Raw genomic sequence first — 15,700 nt, 5'->3', positions numbered from 1 at the left:
ACTGGACAACCGGGAGATCGCCCCAGGGGAAAGGCAGCGCGACCAGGGGCCGGGAGGGCCTGGGTCACTCATGAAAGCCACTGGGGCGAGCGGAGGACCCGCACGATCCCATGGCGGCTGAGGGGGACCACGGCGACCGAGGGTGGTCCCGGGAGGGGGGCTTCGCGCTGAGCAGGTGCTGAAGCCGGCCCAGGCCCCGCTCGGTGGACGCCGTCAGGGCACCTGCTGGGAGCACGGCGGGTGTGTGAATGGGGGCGTCAGCTCCGTTCAGATCAAGGCGGAGAGGCCCCAGGTGCCCAGGCCGCGGCGGGACGCAGGCGCGGCTCCGTGAAGGCCACGCCCCCTTCAGGGCCGGCTTGGGCAGAGACCGGCCCATTTCCCCGCTCGCCGCAGAACTCGCGTTTCCGGGGGGACTGGATTCTAGGGCGTACCGAACCGGAACCAGGCTGCGCGCCGTCTTCCGCCCGATTTCTGATGCTCCAACTCGCGACTTCTCAGGGGGGCGGGGCCGCGCCGGCCCAGTGCGCAGGCGCCGCGTGCGGTGCGCGCCGGGCTCGATGGCCGGGTCGCACGGTAGCAAGGTCCGAGCCTTGTACAGACGCATCTTGCAGCTGCACCGGGTGCTGCCCCCGGACCTCAAAGCCTTGGGCGACCAGTACGTGAAGGACGAGTTTAGGAGGCATAAGGCCGTTGGTTCTGACGAGGCCCGGCGTTTCCTGCAGGAATGGGAGGCAAGTGACCCAGGGTGTCGGGGTTCCGCGGCGGCGTCCGGCTCGTGCCCAGTACCTCGTGCAGGACGGAGGGCTGCCCGCCCGGGCCGTAAAGCTGCTCCGACGTCGCCTCCCCGAGTCGGGGTCCGGGGACGGGAGGTCACCGGCGTGTCCCATGCCTTTGTACGTAGCCAGAGCCCACGAGTAAAGCGAGGATCCTCTCAGGGCCTCTTGCGGCCGCGACCTGGGGTCCGTCTCCGCGGGCAGCGCTCTAGGTTGGCTTGCTGCTGGGGCCGTCAGGTAGCGCGCGGAGGGCTGTGTGGGGCTCCCCGCGAGGAAGAGCGGAGCCCGGCCGCGCAGCGCCAGCAAAGTCGGTCTCCCCCGGGTCCCGATCACGGTACCGCGCCCCCGCGCCCTCCGCTCCGGTGGTAACCCCCAAACAGACTTCTGCGTTAGGGATCGGCTTGGACTAATTTTTTTTTTTTAAGGAACGGAAACAGATACTTAGATAATCTTGTGGGGCTGGGGTGACTTGCAGAAATCAACAAGTGAATGGCTGTTGCACTATCTCAGATTCTTGGGGGAGTCTCGCCCCCAGGGTGGCGAAAGAGGAGGTGACTGAAGTCTCTTTTTAACAGTTCATAAAAGTTCGGATTAGGTGAACGCTGCTTTTTCTTTGAATTTCAGAAGCCTTAGTTACAGGATCCCTGGACACTTACAATGTGAAGTTAGAAGTTTCCTAAAAATCACATCGGATTTGCCTTTCTGGAGCGATGGAAGTTGCATCTTAAAACGCAGACCAGCACGGTTTTTGTGAAGTAATTTGGTCTTAGAGCCAGAAGAACTGGATTCACAGTCGGGCTGTGACATAGTTAGATGGCTTGATTTTTCTGGCCTTACGCGTTTCGAATCGAGTGTTTGCAAGTGTGTTTAAAGGCCCACTGTTTATTGTTAATTGCAGTGAAGCTCTGAGACACTAAACTGCTCATTAAGTGACTTCTTTTAAGTTAGGTCAGTGTGTGGTTGGACGGGAAAACTCATCTTGCTCTGTGTTGGCAAGAAAAATGGCCACTCTGAAAAATGCTGAAGTATAGAGCTTGGAAGTTTTTTGGAGAAAAAAAGGGAACGAGTAGGAACTCCGAATACATTCATAAGTGAGAGAGAGAGGAAGGGTATTAAAAATAACTGAGTACTTTAGGAGTGTTGTTTGACGGAACAGGCTTGTTATTAGGACTGTAGCTGCTGTTTTAACTGCATAGGGTTCCCGTGCAGCCTACAATGGGCTTCCCCTGCTGTGAACGTCCCAGAGAACCAGGGTTCAGTTATCCGTACTGAGAAATGAACATCGCTGTAATGTTATTCACTGGAGGCTGTATTCTCAATTTTGCCAAGACTTCCACGAATGTCCTTGTGCTGCCCCAACATCCGGTCTGGGTCCCATCCGTGCAGACCTGCTTGGGTATTTAAGAAGTACTGGCCAGTTACTCCGTGGAGTGTTCTCTCCTGACTGGATGGCTGCTGTGTGTTTCTGACAAGACCACACAGGGGTAGAGTGTCCTTCTGTACACGTGGTATCCGGGAGCCGGAGATCAGCACGACTCCCCATTGGGGCTGGAGCTGTGAGAAGTCGGTTAAGGTGATACCTGCCAGGTGCCTCCCTGTGAAGTTACTGTTCTCTCTTGAAATTGGTACACGTTCTGGGGGCAGGTGCTCAGAGGCCATGACCCTGTTTCTCTTTGAATTTTGCCGGCTGATTTTGCGGTCACTGATGGTTGTAGCCCCTGTGTTGCAGTCGTGTTTGTCTATTTCCCTGATTTCTTTTGAATTTATTAACTGGAAGACTGTTGGAGCACTTGTCCCTTCTTCTTCCTTTGTGGGGCTAAGCATTCTCACTCAGGTGTTAGGAATAAAAGAAGTCGTGGTGCTGGGCCCCCAGCGTTAATGAATGGGCAGCTGGGTAAAGTTTAAGCCTAGAGATCTGTCTGGAGAGAGCAGTAATTTTCCCAGTTGCAAGGAAGCTCATTGTAAAGCTGGGAGTTAGAGTGGCCGGGTCCTGCCATGTGGTTGCCCTTTCTCAGAGAGAAAGGCTGGAGAAGCTGTGAAAGTTCGGACAGGATTTGGCTCTCCAGACTTGCAGACATTTCAGCGCCACGGTGTTATCTTCCTGGCCAGTCCTGGAAGTGGTTGATGGATGGAGGGGGGGACCTAACCTACTTATGGTGTCTGGAGGGAGGGCCAGGTGGGCGGGCTTTAGGTCCCTGGGGGCTTACCCTGGGTGTTAGTTCCTGGGAGAGGGCTGGTTATGTAAGCTGAGCAGCCGCCTGTCCTGGCTCACCTGTGATCATCCCCTCTCACTAGATGCCCAAGGCAGCGGGGCTGTGAACCACCAAAACTAAGCTGAACTAGTTCTCCCTCCCTTCCTGTCTGGTATTTCAGTGAAAGTACTGAAACGGTGACTGGTACAGCTGGAGTGACTTGCAGGGGAGAAACACCTGGCCAGGGGAGTTATCACTGGAGAGGGATGCCCTTCTGCCTTCCGTCTTGGTTACTTCCCCATGTGCTTTTCAGAACAGATCACGTATCCTGGTTATACCAGGAACTACTAGTGTGGCATGGACTTAGACATCTTTGCTGTGTTTGGTTGGGATTATTCCAGAGCCCACACATGTGGATGCTTCGGTTTCTATCAGGCCAGCAGAGTAACGCCATGGGGGACTTCTGCTCTGCTTTGTGGAGTTAGGGCTCTGGGATTCTTCTACACACTTTAAAATTAGTAATAGACGTGAATGGATTTTGAATTTGTTTTGTGTCTTTGGACAGAGTTGGGTGTAGGCTCCACTGGAGAAAATAAAAAGGAGAATTAAGAATGTTAGAGCCCCAGTGTTAGGAAGAGTGCTCTTCATTGGCTCCAGTTGTGCCCACAGAAAACCCACAAACAGCAGAGAGACAGCTGGAGAAGTTTCTGCTGATGGACCAGCTTGGGGAAGGCGGGAGGGAAAATAAGTGAGTTTCATCTTTAGCGTAGCCATGTAGGTGCATGTCTACATACTAAGGAGCGATTTTGTGCAACTTCTCAGGATAGCTGAAACAGTGTAAGTTCAGGCAGTGATGTGGCCATCTGTTAGGGGCAGTGTTTGGTAATTACCTGGTGCAGTCCTCCAAGCTTGTAGGAGGTAGCTGTCTGAAGTGAAGTTGGAAGTGGTAGATTGTCGCTCCCCCTCTTCACGGAGGAACGACCCAGGACCCTGCGCTGTTCTTTTGTCTGCTCGGCCCTTCCCGGGTTTGCTGCTGGTTCTTCCCGGGTTGGCTGCCGTCCCTTCCACCTCCGTGGAAGGGCGGTGCCCCCTGCCACTTTCCCCACTTCTGCAGGGGAGCGGCACACCGCCGGCCGGCTCTCTCGGGGACTGCTCAGATGTTATTCGGTTGTTCCCCTTAGATGTTCCTGGTGCATATTGTCTCTCTCCTCCTTTATAGTCCTCTTCCACCAATCCCAACTCTGCCACCCACACACTGAGCACGCTGCTCTCCTGCAATCAGGAGCAGGATCAGCTCCTGCTGTTTATTGGTCGAACTGGAGGCAGCTGCGTAAAAGCTGTTTCCTCCTCTCCCAGCGCCATATTGTGGGAGAGCAGATGCATAGAATAAGTCTTAATTCCAGTAACTTAGTCTAGTCCGAGTTGCTCCCCACAGTAGATCAGGAACTTACGGTGTTTTTAAAGTTCTAACTATGCTTATTATTTAAAAAGAAATTATTTATTTAAAAGGCATAGTTACAGAAATAGGGGGAGGGGTGAGATAGAGATTTTTCCATCTGCTGATTCACTCCCCAAATAATCACAACTGGGGCTGATCCAGGCTGAAGCCAGGAGCCCTGAGCTCCATCTGGTTCTGCCACATGGGTGGCAGGGGCCCAACCACTTGGGCCTCCTCCATTGCTTTCCCAGGCACATCAGCAGGGAGCTGGTTTGGAATCAGAGCTGCTGGGACTCGAACTTGGGGTTATGTGGGATGCTGGTGTTGCAGGGGTTGGCTTAACTTGCTGTGCCACAACACCAGCTTCTAAATATGCTTTATTTTTTTTAAAGAATAGCTGATTTAGGTAATGGTTTCCCTTTTTTTCTCCATGCCTGCAACTTTTGTCCTGGGAAGTCAGAATAAGCAGTAAAGATGAAATAGCAAGTCAGCCATGTTGGTGAGTGAAGGTGAGACAACTAGTAACAGTGTTGTTAGGAGCTACTTTGTAAAGAATCTTGTTAACCCCCCCCCCCCCCCCCCCCCGGTTTTCCCCAACTGTCTTGCATTGTTTTTATTTTTCCCTAAATAACAGCTTTGTTGTTTGCAGTGGGGCCATATCTGTGAGTGGAGAAAGCAAAAAGGCATGAACTTCACATAAATAGTTGGGATCACCAGCTGTTGCAGGCGGTGGGCTAGGCCTTGGGGGACATAGAATGATAATGTATTTTACTGTCATAGTGCTCCAAACGGAGTAGACGAGAATGGAGAATTCTAATTAGAAAGAGTATCTGTTCAATGTTGTGGGAGCGAAGAGGAATGGAGGAGATTGAGAGGCACATAGCAGGGTTGAGCTGACTGGTGAGCCAGCCAGAGTTAGCGTGGGGAGAACAGGACTTTCTAGAGGGAATAACTGCGGGCACTGAGCTAAGAAGCAGTGTCACCTTTTACAGGAGCTGTGGGGATGTGTGGATTTTAGTGGCTTGACACAGAACAGGAAGAGATAAAGGTAGAGGTGGTAGGAGACAAGAGTATCAGCTGAGGATTTTACGCTTTGATTTTGGATCATGGAAAAGTTTTAAGCAAAGGCCAGTGTTGTGCAGCAGGTTAAACCACCATGTGTGATGCTGTCATCCCCTAGGAGTGTTCATGGAATCCGAGCTTTGGCCTGATCTAGCACAGGCCGGTGTGGCTGTTGGAAGAATGAACCAGCAGGTGGAGGATCTCTCTCTGTCTCTCTCTAACTCAGCCTTTCAAATAAATAAATCTTTTTTTTAACAGAAAAATAATTACATTTTAAAATTAAGTGCATAGCACTCATCCAGTATTCCATTGGTGTAGACCTTATCACCATACTTGATATTTGAAATTCATGTCATAGCACAGATACATTTGGTTTGCAGTCTGTACTTGACAATGTTTATTTAGTGAACTTTGGCAAAGCCCTTTATACATATCATTAATACCTTCACAGTACACACTTGGTGATGGTCCAGTAATCTCAACCAAAAACAAAACAAAACAAAATCACCCAACTTAACAGGCTAATCGATACATTAAAGAAGACCTATCCAATACCTCCCCCACCCCCCAAAGCCAGCAGCTGTATTTATAATGAAACCTGAATGTTTTAAAATAGTTCTGGTTGTGCAACTACCCTACCCCATGGTGGGGAGGCAGCAACAGTAATCAATTCATTTATTCTGCTCGCCCCAATAAAGATTTACCCAGTGTTCTTTAGTTTTTCAATATAAATTGAGAAAGTGTTAATAAGCTTTTTAAAAAGGCATATTCTTCTATAACAAGAATGACATAAACCAATCAATAAAAGCATTTGAAAAGACATTAAATTACCACAGGCACTGGTTGTTGGTTCAAGTCAGCATTGCTCTCCTACTGTTTTACATTCACAGTATTACTGAGGTTGTTAAAATACTGAAAATAGGGACTCCAGGTTGCTGGGTTCTGAATGTGAATGTTAAAGATATATTCTCTCTTGAACCCACTTTTCCTAAATAACTCAAGTTTTCTTAAGGTAAGAACTACCAAAATCCAATTAGCAGCCTTCTTTAAAAGAAGAGCAAAAGTGATGATTCTTTCAGAAAGCAATTGCCATGCTCGAAAACTGTTGTGAGTGTTCTTACCTGAGTGTTTTTTTTTTATCTACCAGACTAATAAATCCATATTAATCCCTATATACTCTAAAAATAATTTTCCTTTACAGAAGAGGACATTTCTCTAAGAATTCATGCTGGCAGAAGCCACTCACCCACATTCACCCACTGGAGCCTTGTGGATCAGTCCGTTAATGTGGTGAGCCCCTTCCCTTCCTAACAGAGGCCCTGGGCTTGATGCCTGAGACTCCTGCTGCATACCCACCGTATCTTTGTGGGAAGTTTATCAGTGCACCTCGTGGCAGGCACACCCCTGCCGTGCAGAGTCCCTTCTACTCAAGAGCTGTCTTTGAAAAACCAGAGACACACCTTACTACTTTTTAAACCAGAGAGCTTAGTTTCAGTTATTACGATGATTTTCTTTTTAAGTTTATTCTCCCAAAATGGTTTACAGGCAAACTGTCGTTGCTGTCTTGACTGTTGTGCCGTGGTCACTCGTTACCAGCACAGTGAAATGGCCCAGGCAGCTGTGGGGTAAGCCAGTGAAAGCAGTGCCCTTGCCTGCTCAGGCTGACTAGCTGGATTCAAAAGCTGCGTATGGAACTTGTATTTCTTTCTTTTTTTCCCCAATGATTGGCAAATATTTTATTTTTATTTTATTTTTTTAGAAAGCTTTTATTTAATAAATGCAGGTTTCATAGGTACAGCTTTAGGAATATAGTGGTTCTTCCCCCCTTACCCACCCTCCGACCCCCACTCCCATCCCACCTCCTACTCCCTCCCTCATCCCATTCTTCATTAAGGTTCATTTTTAATGGTCTTTATATATGAAGAGCAACTCTATAACTTAGAGTAAAGATTTCCGCGATGAAACCTGTATTCTCATAACAAAGGGCTGCTGTAGCTCAGCCTGGGAACGCCCTGGCCCTCTGCACCTCAGCCTAAGCCTGTGGAGCTCTACTCCAGTAACGACCCTTTTACAGTTAGGCCTTCCCTTGAAACACCGTTCCCTTAGAGCAATGTCAGATCTGAGTGTGCATCATTAATTGTATCAAGAAACGCAAAACATGTATGTAGTGTAAATCATAAGCATCACCATTTAAGAACATATCTTAATAGTATTTTAATCTGTTATAAAGGTAGTTCATATAACATTTCTAAAGCATGTTGCATGACCGTTAAGTGTTTCCAAGTAGTACAAATTCCCTGAATTAAATGTGTGTGTATTTTTTTTTTTAAGATTTATTTATTTATTTGAATGTCAGAGTTACACAGAGAGAGGAGAGGCAGAAAGAGAGGTTTTCCATCTGCTGGTTCACTCCCCAGATGGCTGCAATGACCAGAGCTGTACTGATCCCAAGTCAGGAGCCAGGAGCTTCCTCTGGGTCTCTCACATGGGTGCAGGGGCCCAAGGACTTGAGCCATCTTCTGCTACTTTCCCAGGCCACAGCAGAGAGCTTGATTGGAAGTGGAGTAGCCGGGACTCGAACTGGTGCCCATATAGGATACCGGCACTATAGGCGATGACTTTACCCACTACGCCACAGTGCTGACCCCTAAATGTGTTTTGACTAGAGATTTGAGGTTGATCGCTTAGGGGAAAAAGAATAACAAAAAATTATAAGCATGATGTTAAGAGATCTACTCCACCCTTAATTTTAGTACATAAATCTAGATACCTTTACTGTTTATGACAGGACATTATATAGAATCACCTAAAAAATTGTTTTGCTCCACTGGTTGGTACAGTGTAACAATTCATTGAGTTTAAATTTAGTCAAAAATTCATTTATAGATTAACTTCAGAACTCAAAACTGGGCCGGCGCCGTGGCTCAATAGGCTAATCCTCCACCTTGCGGCGCCGGCACACCGGGTTCTAGTCCCGGTCGGGGCGCCGGATTCTGTCCCGGTTGCCCCTCTTCCAGGCCAGCTCTCTGCTATGGCCAGGGAGTGCAGTGGAGGATGGCCCAGGTGCTTGGGCCCTGCACCCCATGGGAGACCAGGAAAAGCACCTGGATCCTGGCTCCTGCCATCGGATCAGCGCGGTGCGCCGGCTGCAGCGGCGGCCATTGGAGGGTGAACCAACGGCAAAGGAAGACCTTTCTCTCTCTGTCTCTCTCTCTCACTGTCCACTCTGCCTGTCAAAAAAAAAAAAAAAAAAAAAAAAAAAAACAAAAAAACTCAAAACTGTAGAATAATAATAAAGATCCCTTCAAGAATTCATACTGTCACTTTCCTTTGTAAAAGACTGTTTGGCAAGTCCACAGATAAACATTAGTATTTGACATATAAGCCACATTTAGGCCCAGAGCCCACCCACCACAGGTCAAGTTTCAACAGAGTAAATTAGAGTCTGTCCAGATTTTCTGTTGTATTGGGTGTTTTTGAAATACTTGGACCGTCAGCCAGGGCTTGACCGTGTCTGTCATGCAGAGATTCGCTGTAACAGGATTTGACGCTGTGTTAAACTGCCGCAGTGTTTGCTGGTCCTCCCAGGTGTTCCGGGTGCACTGAAAGGGGTGTTTACTCGTGCTGGGACCTGGAGAGTTCCGGTGTCACTGGGATCCCTTTCCTTGAACAGGTGTTTACAGAAAGCTTGCCCTAGAGTTTCAAGTCACAAAACAGCCTGGGCCAGCTTCTAACTTTGCACAGAATCACCTCTGAAAGCATGGAGTAAGCCAGGGGTAGTGTTCATTTATCTGATAAGTCCGGTTATGAGAGACAGTCTGACAAGGCGTAACTTGTACTGGTATTGCCAGTGACATCCCAGCACTGGTCTGCACATGCCCAAGGCCGTGAACACCAGCTTGGAAGCCCACAGGACACGTCTGTAGTGTGTAAGATGAGGTGTGTGTGGTAGACACAGTCTGGTCTGATTGGTTGTTCTGATACAGCATGGTGATACTGAAGTGAGGTCTGATGTGTCTGATGGAGATACTGGGTTGCTGAAAGTGACTTGGCTGTGTGGGCCGGGGGGCTGTTTGGAACATACTTAGCTGTGCCTGTCCTCTCTTTGTTTATTTCTTTCACACATTAGCGTGAGTAGTCAGCCACTCAGTACACTGCACTAAGACATCTCAGTAGTAAGCAGTAAGACGATGCAGTCGTGCAGGCCATGTTGGAGAAAGACAAAGTATGATCCTTGCAGAAGCCACACACGCAGCAGCTGTTAAGGAAGGTGCATAACTTGGAAAGGCATAATCTCACAGAGATACTTCTAGGAAGTCATCTGCACATTTGGCCAGGTAAGTTGTGTTTTCCAAGCAAAGCATTGGCCAGCATCATGAAGATGTGTTTCGTGTACAGCTTCAGAAAGATAATACCCATGAAATGAGCAGCTGTCGGAAGGCAGAGGTTCTGCTGAGAGGTGTCTCATAGTAACAGTTCATATGTAGCAGGTTCTGCTTTGTTGAAACTAGATTCATGTCAGTCACACAAGCCAGGCTGCTGAGCTGCTCCAGCCTAGGCACACTCTCTCTCTTCCTTCGCATTTGCTTGCTGGACGCAGACAGGAAAGAGCAGGTAGATGCAGCTGCTGGGTGGAGATGTCCTGGCGATCCATAAACAGGTCCAGCAAGTAGACAGCAGGGTGTTGGGCAGAGGGGCAGAGTGGGAAGCGGTTACTCACAATGGCGGTTGAGTCACCAGAATACCGTCTGAGACTCGCTGGAGGGGACCGGCCCTTGTAGGAGGGCGGCTTGAGCACCTTGTACCAGAGTGCGTGGTGACTATCTGCAACCAGCTGCCGCTGCCACCACTGCCCCTCCAGCTCCATGGGACCTAGTGGCACGCCCAGCCTGATGGAGCAACCCAGCTGGGGCTTCCAGCCCCGTTCATGCTGCGGACAGTCAGCCGCAAAGCACCGGCCTCAGCTCAGGCCCATGGCCCATTGTTAAAGGACCACCAGTGGCTCCCTTTTTTTTTTTTTTTTTTTAATTGAAGAGCTGGATGTAGTGATCTCAGATATGTGTATGCCTGAAACAAGATGGAGGTGTCGAGAAGGGAGAGTAGAGATTCAGGAGTGATCCTTGTGTAAGCTGAAATGTGGCTTGTCCTGGTGACTGCCAAGGTGTTAGTGAGACAGGAGGTGACAGAGTGGGTAACTCCCAGGTGTGGGAACATGCCAGTATAGGCAGAGCTGGTGAGGAAAGTTCAGCGTGGTGCATTTCATGTTAGAAATTCTGGAGATGTTCGGAGATATGCATCAGTCTGGGACGTAGCACACCTGTGGCGGGAGCTACAGATTTGGAGTCCAGTATCGGAAGTTGGCAGTCTGAAGGTGTGAATCAAAGTGCAAGGATTTACTGTTTCACGTCTTCTCTTTTATCCCTTTTCAGATCATTATTTGAGGTCCATGTGTGGCCAGAATTTTCAGGAAGGTTGGGCTTGGTGTAGAAAACGTAGATGTGACACTTTACCTTTCAGTAAACCACCAGAAGAGGAGCCAGAATGGGTAACATGCAGAACAAACGACTGAGAGGTGCCCAGGTGACCCCACGCATCCATGGTGGGTGTGGCCATTCACTACACAGGGAGCCAGTCCACAAGCTAAGGCAAACTACAAATCAGCAACATAACAATGGCCCCAAACTGGGTAAGAGAGGCATGCAATTAGAAAAACTAGCAAAGTACCCTTCCAACTCTGATTATACTAAGGAAACTTTAAATAGTGGTATCATGCAACTTAATCATACGTTTTTATCGGCTGACCCATTTCAAAGTCATAAATGAGGGGAAAATATTCATGAGTTACAAATAGACAGCTACGTGCACTCAGAAGCTTTTCTTCCTTTCCAAAACATGCAACAAGATGAAAACGCACCTGTGGGGGTTATGGTATCTAAACTGTCACACAGGTCTAAAGCATAACGGTAATCAAGAAGGAATACTGTGTTCCTTTGCAGGATCAGCTAGGAACAACTAAGTACAGCAATGACAGAAAAAACAAAAACCCGTAAGACAGTCCCTGCACAACTGCTTTCATTTTCTTAACTGGGGAATGTTAGTGGTGTTCATCTTTGATCATTGTCCCCATGCTGTAAGGGACGGAGGGCAGATTTGCTAATCTGTGTTCAGTGCTCTCCAGGAAAACAGCCATGATGCCGAGGGGCCCACGGAGTGATCGCCGGAGGGTGGCTTTCTAGTGCAGAGGCACTGAGGCCTACCCGCTTCCTGTGCCATGCTCACCAGGCAACCTTCTGAACACTAATTCTGTTTCTCAGAAAGCTTAGTAGAGGCCCACAATCCTTTATTTGCAATTTTCAAAGTCAAAGAAGTTCTGAAAAGCAAAAGCTCTTTCAGAATGTATCTCACAGGAAATCGTGAACTAAATAGACATAAAGTCTTCACTTCACTTAATGTGAACAGTCAGACTTTTTCTGCAGACATTAATGTTTAATCGTATACCACTGCAGATTCCACTGGGGTTATCCTCAAGTTCACTTGTACTCCTTGCTACCTTTCTATGATCTAAAAGAGTACTGAGTTCTGAGACATCTGAAAAAGTGCCCTGGAAATAAATGTAAATATTCCTTTAAAAAAATTGGGGCCAGCGCTGTGGCATAAGGGGTAAAGCTGCCGCCTGCAGTGGCAGTATCCCATATGGGCGCTGGTTTGAGACCTGGCTGCTCCATTTCCAATCCAGCTCTCTGCTGTGGCCTGGGAAAGGAGTGGAAGATGGCCCAAGTACTTGGGCCCCTGCACCCATGTGGGAGACCCAGAAAGAAACTCCAGGCTCCTGGCTTTGGATTGGTGCAGCTCTGGATATTGTGGCCATCTAGGGAGTGAACCAACGGATGGAAGACACTCTCTCAGCCTCTGCCTCTGCCTGCCTGTCTCTCTCTCTCTAACTCTGCATTTCAAATAAATAAATACATATTTAAACAAATTTATTTATTTGAAAAGCAGAGTACCAGAGTGAGATAGAGTGAGGGGACAGGGGAGAGGAAGAGAGAGAGAGATCTTCCATCTGCTGGCTCATTCCCTGAATGGTCTAACAGCCTGTGCTGTGCCAGGCCAAAGCCAGGAGCCAGGAACTCCCATCTGGGTCTCCCACATGTGTCACAGGGGCCCAAGGCCTTGGGCCATCATCCATTGCCTTCCCAGGTGCATTAGCAGGAAGCTGGATCAGAAGCAGAGCAGCCAGAATTTGAACTGGCATTCCAATACAGGGATTCCCTTCCCTCCCCTCCACTTCTCCCTCTCTCCCCTTCCCTCCCCTCCCAATATAGGATGTTGTCATTGAATGTGGTAGTTTAACCTGCTGCTGGCCCCAGTGTAAATATTGTGACTTTTGGGAAACAAGAGCCGCCTTCACCAGGCTCCACGCCCCTACCAGCAGAAAGAATGGATTGGCGGTCTGGTTTATATCTCAGTGTTACGTAGATTTCATTACTGTAAGCCTGATGCCATGAAGCTGATCAACCCAACAGGTGTTGATAATGTTCAAATCTAGACTACAAGGGTGATTACCAAGCATTACAATTACATTCCTGGATAGCAGTAATCTCTTTCCTATGCTTGCTCATTCCCAAGCCATAAAGGAAATCGGTTTGCTTGTCTTCCATCCTCTCTGACTAAGCCTAGAGTTAACCCATCTCCCTTCCTAATCCTACTTCATTGTTAGTCATCATTCAACCTTCTACAAAAGTTAGAAAAAGTAAAATTTAAATTACAATAGAATACAGTTATTAAGTAGCAACTTAATTTTTGTTTCACTAGAGAATCACTGAATATTGAATGTGATCTCAAAGTGAACATGAGAAGATTCTTTGTGTTGCTTAGAAAGACCTAACAAAGTACCAGCGAGGTGACCTTGATGCCACCAGGTCAAGGTGATTGCTTTCTGATCTCAGAACTCTCGGGACTCCATATATTCCAATGGTTAGATAAAAGTTATTAAAGTTTAATTCTGAGTGTATACATGTTTAGATTTTCTTTAATTTACAAAACTCTGCAAGGAATCTAAAGTATATAGCTGACATTACTATTTAAGAACCATGTTAAAGTCCAGGTTAAGCCTACAGAATTTAATATTTTGTTTAAAAGATAGACATCTCCTCCCTGACTCCCCAAATACCTACAATAGCCAGAGCTGGGAACTCTATCCAGGTCTCCCGTGTGGGTGGCAGAGACCCAACCACTTGAGCCATCACCTGCTGCCTCTCAGTTTCTGCATTAACAGGAAGCTGGAGTCGGGACTGGAGCTGAGACTTAAACCCAGGCTCTCTGATGTGGTATATGGGCCTCCCAAGTGGTGTCTTAGCCACTATGCCAAATGCCTGCCCCAATCCACAAAATGTAAAGGGCAAGATTAGGAAATACAAAGTGCCAGTATTTGACTCATAGAATGTGTCTGTCTCAAGTCCTTTGTAAGACAAGACAGGTATCCAAAATATTGAGTACATCCAATTACAGTTTTTTTTTTAATATTTATTTTATTTGAAAGGCAAGAGCTACAATGAGTGAATGAGAGATATCTTCCATTGGCTGGTTCACTCCCTACATGGCTGCAATGGTCAGGGCTGTGCCACAAGGAATCAAGGAGCCAGGAGCTTCTTTCAAGTCTCCCACCTAGGTACCGGGGCCCAAGGATTTGGGCCATCAGGGAGCTGGATTGGAAGTGGAGCACCTGGTACTTGTACTGATGCCTGTATGGGATGCCAGCATTGCAGGCAGTGGCTTAATCCTTTGTGCCATAACGCTGGTCCCCCAATTGCATAAGTCACTGACTTACGAGAAATAAAAGAACATGATCTTTGCAGATAATCTGGAAAATGTGAAGTATGAAGAAGAAAATTATAGTCACCCTGTATCTTCCCACCAACGCAATACTGTTCAGCAGTTTTCTGTGTCATTCATTCTTAGTGACTGCATACTAGTCCATCTAACAGATGGCTGTGTTATAATTTCATTCTTTTATCACTGGCATCTCCAGCACTTTAAATTTCTCACTTTTACATACATGCAACAGAACAATTTACATCTTTGTACAGAAATAATAGGACAATCTATTAAAATCCCTTTTTCCCTTTTTTTTTTTTTGTTGTTGTTATTGTAGCCATTTTCAGGGACCTGAAAGACTTCAATGTCTTTAAGGCTCATAACATGCCTTTTGCCCATTTTTAAAAAGCTGTTAGTGTTTTTCCTATCAAGCTAAATAAGCTTTTTTTTTGGTTTATGCTGTCAATCATATTAATCAGATACATTCCATTTGCCTTTTTAACTGTAAATACAGGAATTAATAATTTTATGTGAAGTTGGCAATACTTCAAAGACATAAAACACGATTTTTATTACTCATTCTATTGTGATATTAAAACATAGCCCTAAAACTAACAGAAAGTAACAGAAAAATCAGTGATGCCAAATAAAAGTATAAAGTAGGTTAAGATTTGTTTCAGTCGTTTAATTTGTTTCACAATATAATCATATCTGATAATAAAATAAAACTTTTTGGGGCTGGTGCCATGGCTCAATAGGCTAATCCTCTGCCTGCGGCACCGGCACCCTGGGTTCTAGTCCTGGTCAGGGCACCGGATTCTGTCCCGGTTGCCCCTCTTCCAGTCCAGCTCTCTGCTGTGGCCAGGGAGTGCAGTGGAGGATGGCCCAAGTGCTTGGGCCCTGCACCGGCATGGGAGACCAGGAGAAACACTTGGCTCTTGGCTTTAGATCAGCACGGTGCACCGGCCGCAGTGGCCATTGCGGGGTGAACCAACAGAAAAGGAAGACCTTTCTCTCTGTCTCTCTCTCTCACTGTCTAACTTTGCCTGTCAATAAAACAAAAACAAAAACAAAAACCCAACTTTTTGGTCCATCTCTAATGTTGGGCAAAATCACATTTTTCCTGTTGAGAATATGGAGACTCAAGGAGGCCTTTCAAAAGAATCACACATAAAGCAAAATGTGCCTGCCTAATGCAGTTTATCCCTTTCTCCCTCTCTGTCACTCTCATCCTTCTTCTGTTCAGTTCTGCGGGCAGCTGTAACTGCCCCTGTTGTACCGTCATCTTCCTGCGGGGTTGCATCCTTGCTGTATTTGTCTTTTGGATTCTCTCCCTGGTAACTGTAAGGCCGTTTTTTGCTTTCACTCATTCTTCCACATCTCCCCTGGCTCCTTGTCTTCAGTGGAGATGCACTGGTTGG

The 15,700-nt window shown here is 47.2% G+C and overlaps 1 protein-coding gene and 1 pseudogene across 1 annotated transcript in view; one reads left to right on the top strand and one right to left on the bottom strand.

Moving 5' to 3' along the window:
- Positions 1 to 449: 449 nt before the first annotated feature.
- Positions 450 to 15,700, top strand: part of SDHAF3 (succinate dehydrogenase complex assembly factor 3) — a 33,371-nt gene continuing 18,120 nt past the window's right edge. The window contains exon 1 of the mRNA XM_002713688.5: positions 450 to 731. Within this exon, the coding sequence (XP_002713734.1) occupies positions 558 to 731 (174 nt within the window). The 5' untranslated portion in view covers positions 450 to 557. The remainder of the gene's footprint in view (positions 732 to 15,700) is intronic.
- LOC100359299 (cyclin-J pseudogene) lies at positions 9,098 to 10,332 on the bottom strand (annotated as a pseudogene).

The sequence above is a fragment of the Oryctolagus cuniculus genome, chromosome 16 (genome assembly GCF_964237555.1).
Source record: "Oryctolagus cuniculus chromosome 16, mOryCun1.1, whole genome shotgun sequence".
Taxonomy (NCBI): domain Eukaryota; kingdom Metazoa; phylum Chordata; class Mammalia; order Lagomorpha; family Leporidae; genus Oryctolagus; species Oryctolagus cuniculus.
The sequence above is the reverse complement of the archived record's forward strand: the minus strand, read 5'-3'. Positions and strand labels throughout refer to the sequence as shown.